General features: G+C 32.4%; 1 protein-coding gene across 1 annotated transcript; it reads right to left on the minus strand.

Annotated features, from left to right (window-relative positions):
* Window positions 1-1,828: 1,828 nt before the first annotated feature.
* On the minus strand, window positions 1,829-6,395 carry LOC139514536 (toll-like receptor 4). Its single transcript, XM_071303901.1, has one exon. The coding sequence runs from the start codon at window positions 6,362-6,364 to the stop codon at window positions 3,410-3,412; it is 2,955 nt and encodes a 984-aa protein (XP_071160002.1). The 5' UTR covers window positions 6,365-6,395; the 3' UTR covers window positions 1,829-3,409.
* Window positions 6,396-6,906: the final 511 nt, after the last annotated feature.

Raw genomic sequence — 6,906 nt, forward strand, 5'->3', positions numbered from 1 at the left:
CCATATTACATATTTTAGCATTCCTGTGTATGTCTAAAAATAATCCAGTCCATATTAAGTAAGAAGGGAGACGGGGCTTATTTTATACACGGTTACTAGTGGTGTTACGTCCTTTTTTATTCCATATTAGATAGAAGGGAGGCGGGGCTTATTTCATACACGGTTAGTAGTGGTGTTACGTTCCTTTATAAAAACAAAACGGTACTGAGAAAAATCTTAAAGGTTTCAACAGACGAAAAAAATGATGATTAAGAGGGAAATAAATTCATAAAACACTTTTAAAACTAACAAGTTGTTATTGTTGGCAACTGTTTTTGTAGGATCAAGACCAATGGAAGTAGTTTCTTATAATGCTAACAGTATTGAAGACTTGCTCATTTTGATAAGTCACTAGTCTAAATTTCACACGTAAAGATTCGTTACATAGTTTGCTAATGACGTAATACGGTACATATGGTGTCAGTAAATTCCATATGGGAATTCGAGATTTGCTCTCACCCCATATGGAATTTACTGACCCCATATATACCGTATCAGGTCACTAGCACACTATGTAACTAATATTATCTTACCTCCTATATATTTCTAGAAATATGATTGGTTAAAAGCGTCAGCGTGGAGACCGTGTATATTTCATATTAGGTTTTTAGGGAGGCGGGGCTTATTGCATACACGGTTAGTTGTGGTGTTACGTCCCTTTAAAGTCCATATTAAATTAGAAAGGAGGCGGGGCTTATTTCATACACGGTTAGTAGTGGTGTTACGTCCCTTTTTGAAAACAAAACGGTCCTGAGAAAAAAATCTTAAAAGGTTTCAACAGACGAAGAAATTGATGGTTAAGATTAAAATAAATTCATAAAACACATTTAAACCTAACAAGTTGGCATCTGTTTTTGTAGGATCAATGGAAGTAGTTTCTGAATGCTAACAGTATTGAAGACTTGCTCATTTTGATAGGTCACTAGTCTAAATTTCACACGTTAAGATAGTGGGTGAGATAAATTCGTTACATAGTGTAACATAATGTTACAAAAAATTAACACACACAACAATATAGAATACCGCATAAAAACTATAACATAAACATTTTTTGAACCTCCATAACACACACGACTTAAGAATAGCTATATAAAGAAATTTTGGACAACTAAAAACTAAAATCAATTAAACAGAGACATTGATAGACTCAAATTCATTTACCAATTTCTGTTCAAAAGGAAATAACTCAAACGTTTTTCCAGGAACCAGTGATGTAAACACAAATTTAGAATCAGCATATCAAAGAACCTAAAAAAATCAGTTTGTTTTATGAAATTTGACCCTTTGGGCCTCAATGTCGTATAATATAGTTAACAGGAGTGCACACACTTAAATGTCTCGCTTTCTTTACTTATCACTGATATTATGTTGATATTCCTAAATATGAAGCTTTACTACTATCACATAAAATGAACATGATAAACTGATGGGAAAATACATGTACACCTTACAATCATTCAGTACACTAAATATAGTTGACCTATTTCTTAAAGTTTTTTAAGAAACAGACTTAAAGAAGAAAACTAAACATTGACCAATGAACCAGAAAAATTTGATCCAGGTCAGATGAAACATACCAGGCAGACCTAACATTTCTTAAATTTACCAAATATACTACACCTATTGCTATAGTATCTGAGATATGGACTCTCGACCACCCAAACCTTAACCTTGTTCACTGATCTTTGAAAAAAGGTCGAGATTAAGTGAAAACTGTCTTACTGCCATGAGGACCTTGCAAGGTACGCACATACCAAATTTAGTTGTCCTATTACTCATGATCAGAAAATTATCTGAAATTTTTTTTTTCAAGTAGTCACTGAACCATAAAAATGAGATCAAGGATAATGGTCAGTCGGAAACTTCGTAACATAAGGCAGCTATATACAAAGAATGAAACGTACCCATTCTAGAAAGGTTTTAAAGAAGTTAGATAACGCGTCGCCGCCGCCACAGGATCACTATCCTTATGTCGAGCTTTCTGCGACAAAAGTATCAAGCTCGACAAAAATGAGGTATATTTGTTATGTAAAATATCGTATTTTAAAAACCAAACAGTAAATCAGATGTTTATTTCCTTTGTTAACTATATTTTATACTTTCACAAATACGTATTTTAAATCTTAACCTTTAAGTACTGATTACAATAGTAATGATATATTACCGTAATAGGAAACCACAGCATGTTTTGGGTTAGTTGAACGAGATATATAAATTTCGAAATTAGATCTTTTAATGTTTAGTTTTATGATTGGTGTTGTTTCCTTTCATCTGCATTTCCAAGCGTAACTTAATAAAAGAAACGAAAATAAACATTCCTCACCCTCATATATAATACGCAGTATCTTCAAATTACTTGGAAATGTATATGGCATATATGTATGGCCATTATTATGCGTATTTGTCGTGTTAGTAGCTTGTTGCTTAAGAAAATATGTTGAAATCTATGTTAATAAAAAGTGAATTTATATGTATAGTCTAGTTGGTCAAGTAGTCTAAAGGTGTCATACCACCAATTACTCCCTCAAATTTAGAACGTATGTGAAAGTAGGCCTATTCGGACAAAAAATAGTGCATTTGATGTCAGTGTTTACTTAAACTAACCAACAAATTGACAGAAATGAAACTTTTGGTGAAAGAGAAATATATTAAGACCATTTTGAGCTAAAATTTACTTGTTTATGAGTTTGCATTCAAAATTGAGGATTAATGCACTTCATAGTATACTAATTTAAGATTTCCAGAAAACCAGGGGTTATTTTTAGTGGTACCTCTTTTCGGAAGACCTTTTCTTTTTTATATGATTTTAAACATCTGTTGAAAATTGGTATGTAGAAAGGTGATATCTGTACGATCAGGATATACCTGGTTTCTATGAAGTTAAACGTAAGGTAAAATATTTAGAAAGCTGTGAAAATTGTAAAATTTGGTTGAACAGATAGGGACTTTTAATTGGTGGTATGACACCTAAAGCGAAGAACAAAATGCAGGCGATATTGTCTCGATTTCTCAATATCATGTGTTCGAGGCCAGACAAGAAAATTACAAATAGTTATTATGAATATGATATGTGTTTTCGGTCGTGTACACTTATAAGTTTAGTTTCTTTTTAATCAGAGTTCGAACTATTGATTAAAAGTTCCGTTTAGCATCACTCTTCAAACACAATCTATATTTTACATAATTAACTTACGAATCAGAGGGAAAATAATGATATTTGTTACATCGAGATATGTCGTCCATATCAAATTAGTATTATTATCCATATCATAACACTAAAAAGCTCTTTAAATATTACAAGATGGTTTTTATATCAGTTTAATGCTTGTATCCTATTTAAAACCGAGATTCTTTTAGCATTACTTCAGGTTTAGTTTTCAATTGCCGTCGTAAGCAAGTCCAAAAATGTATCATCATCATTGAGATATTCTGCAAAACTCAAATAGGTTTCTTGTCCTATCACTTCCATTATCCGGATGGGTAATTCTTTGAATGGAATATCTTCCATTAATATAACAATTATAATGTTTTCCCTCTCACGTGAGCAAATTCCCTCCGTGAGAGCAATGTTAAATTCATAATTACACCAAGTAGACTTCAGAAATTCACGTGTAATTACACAAATGGTCTTTCTGCTATGGTGAATACCATTTATTATATTTTCGGCAATTTCATTCCCTGGTATAAAATCGCGATGATGAATGCATAATCTCTTTCCCTTTTTCTGTTCTAGTTCTATCAAACGATTTATTACAAAATGTCGATCTTGGTCGGCATATGAAATAAATGCATCAAATGCATAATTTTGGGTGACATGGAGTGGTTCGTAACCTCCAAAATATTGTCTTTTGAACATATGAAACGAATACTTTAACCTTATTCTATATCTATAGGCAATAGCTCCGAAAATCATTCCAAGTGCTACAAATAAAAATAAACTAGCTCCTATAAGTAATCCCACCTTAGAATTACACTGCTTCTGTAAGATTAACAGTACATCTTTGACATATATAAGTTCTCGTTTGCTATTCTTGCAAGTGACATTCGAATACGATGCCATTCGTTTTCGATTTTTTTTATACCAGAGAAGAAAAGAAAGAGAGTCACAAGAGCATTCAAACGGGTTGTGCATCATGTTAATTTCTATACTCTGTGACGTAATTTTGTCAAGCTTTTGCATAGCCTTATCTGAGAGGAAAGTGATCTGGTTATATGACAAATCTAAAACATTAAGATTCCATAGATGAGAAATGGTAACATTCCAGTCAGTCAGAAGATTATGACTGATGTCAAGAGTTTTAATATTTAAAACATGAGCGAAAAAATTGTTTGGTAATGTAGTTATCCGATTTGAAGATATATTTAGAATTTTTAACTGCAGCTGCTTTTCAAATAATTCCCCGTGTTCAAATGTTTCCATGTCATCTCCAAGTAAATTTCCCTGTATATATAGCTCTTCTAGATTAATGAATCCAATGAAAAAATGTACGAAGATGTTTAAACACATATTTTCAGACAAATCTAAAATCTTAACTTTTGTAACATTACAAACGGGTCCCTGAAAATTCTGAAAATTATTTCCACGTAAAGAAATGTGTTCTAAAGTATCATTGCTCATCCAATATGGAATGATAATGTCTCCGAGATTAGAACTTTCATAAAATATATGTTTTGTATTTGGTGGAATTGCGTTGACAAAGGAGAAAAGGGGATCGAATGTGCAGTCGGGAGGTGGATATGGTTTGGTGTCTGTAGTCGTTACAGGTAGAGGTGACTGGATATCTAAAATCGCTAGTGTTTGGTATGGTTGGATATTTGCAACTGTTATATGTGGATACGACTGGATATATCGAATCTTTGAAAATTTCTTAGAATCTTCATAGTTTACAGAATCCGAAGAATATGTTTCAGCTATTAAACCTAATTCGTCCGATTTATAAGGTTCCTGACGTTGTTGTGCATATAAGCCCACATTTTGTTTTTGTAACATCCAAGATTTTCGGTCTGATAAACATTGAAGTGTATCTATGAAATCGTTACAAACGAACCATCCAGAGTGTACTTTTTGTGACTGGGTTTGGTCTTGAAAACTCAGAAATAAGGAATGAATACCAGTTAATGTGAAAATTCCGTCAACTTTATATTTTTCTAACCGTAATCGGTTGCCCATAAGACTCAGTACCCTTAATGTTTTTGGTAAGTAAGTCGGGGCTAGATCCTCTGTCATCTCAAGTCTGTTCCCATCCAAATACAATTCCGTTAGATTTGTGTCTTTAAGTGGTTTTATGTCATCAACAAAAAGAATAGTACTTAATCCGTATGGACAATAGATTTGGTTAGCCTTCAAGACTTTGATATCTGTCTTTGGTAAATCTTGTGTGATGTTACGCAAACCACAAAATCCTAACATCGAATTGAATGATATATCTAAACTCCTTAGCTTTGTCAATTTAGCTAATGCTCCTGACTCAATGCTTTTCAGGTGTACTTCGCTTCCTGATGTGTTTATCTGAATGTATCGATTTAATGAAATGTCTAAAGACGTTATTTGAGATAAATTTTCAAAATAATTTTCTGTGATAGTCTCAATTCCGAGATTTGGCAGCATTAGATTATTAATAGATAACGCCTGCAGATTTTTCATTTCTGCAAATACTTGTCCGAATGATGTTGTCAAGAAGCCATCAATAACTAAGGTACGGAGAGATTTTAAGTGTTTAAAAACTTCATCGGGATAGACGGGTTCAGTTGTGTCAAATCCATTCTGACCGATATTAAGATCAGTTAATTTTTGAAGATTATTGAAGACATTTTGTTGGAATACCGTTCTAGTGTAATTCAGTAGGTTTTTGTGAAGATCTAAAACCTGAAGCCTTCTAGAATTTGCAAAGGGGTATCTTCCAAATGAATGGATCTTATTCACTGACAAATCCAAATGAATAACTGATTCCGGTAATTTTCTACCGTCCAAGACTGTGTGAAAATCATTATTTCTCAAGTTAAGTTGTTGAAGAGTTTTCAACTCTGATAATGAATAATTTTCAGATCTATTGATTTTATTAAATGAAAGATCCAAAATAAGTAATTGGTCAGGTAACAAATTAGCGTCTGGAATATATTCAAGATTATTGTGGCTAAAGTTAATTGTTCTGACTGTTTTATATAAACTGAAATTTGGATATCTGTTTAATCCATGGTTTACACAATTTATAACTATACGATTGCAGTCACATTTTGCACACGTTTTTGTCATATGATCAACAGACAAATAACATACTGGAAGTAAAAGTAATCCTAACAAACTGATTATCAATAATATAGACATCCTACTTCACAAAAATATCACGGCGTTTGAATCGCTTCCTGGTTTGGATAGGCACACTAGAATTAACAAAGTTTAAAAAAAAATCAGTTTCTTATTACATGACAATGTATTATGTTATATACTACAGCTGTGATATTTGCGTAGTCAAATTGCTTTTAATGTATAATCATTTGTAATATACATCCAGAGACCCGATATTGCCTTGTTTAAAGTCATATGAAACCTCAAATTAAAAAAAAATATGCATATGTTTTTTATAACTAAATGGATAGTTTTCATTATACAACTTATGTACATATACTTATTTTTGAGGAAAATTCTTTAATTTATAAAAAAAGAAGACGTGGTATGATTGCCAATGAGACAACTATCCACAAATGACACAGACATTAACAACTATAGGTCACCGTACGGCCTTCAACAATGAGCAAAGCCCATACCGCATAGTCAGCTATACAAGGCCCCGATAAGACAATGTAAAACAATTCAAACGAGAAAACTAACGGCCTTATTTATGTAAAACAATGAACGAAAAACAAATA

The sequence above is a fragment of the Mytilus edulis genome, chromosome 3 (assembly GCF_963676685.1).
Source record: "Mytilus edulis chromosome 3, xbMytEdul2.2, whole genome shotgun sequence".
NCBI lineage: Eukaryota > Metazoa > Mollusca > Bivalvia > Mytilida > Mytilidae > Mytilus > Mytilus edulis.

Coding starts and splice junctions, on each gene's coding strand:
- LOC139514536 (XM_071303901.1), bottom strand. CDS start 6,364: ATGTCTATATTATTGATAATCAGTTTGTTAGGATTACTTTTACTTCCA.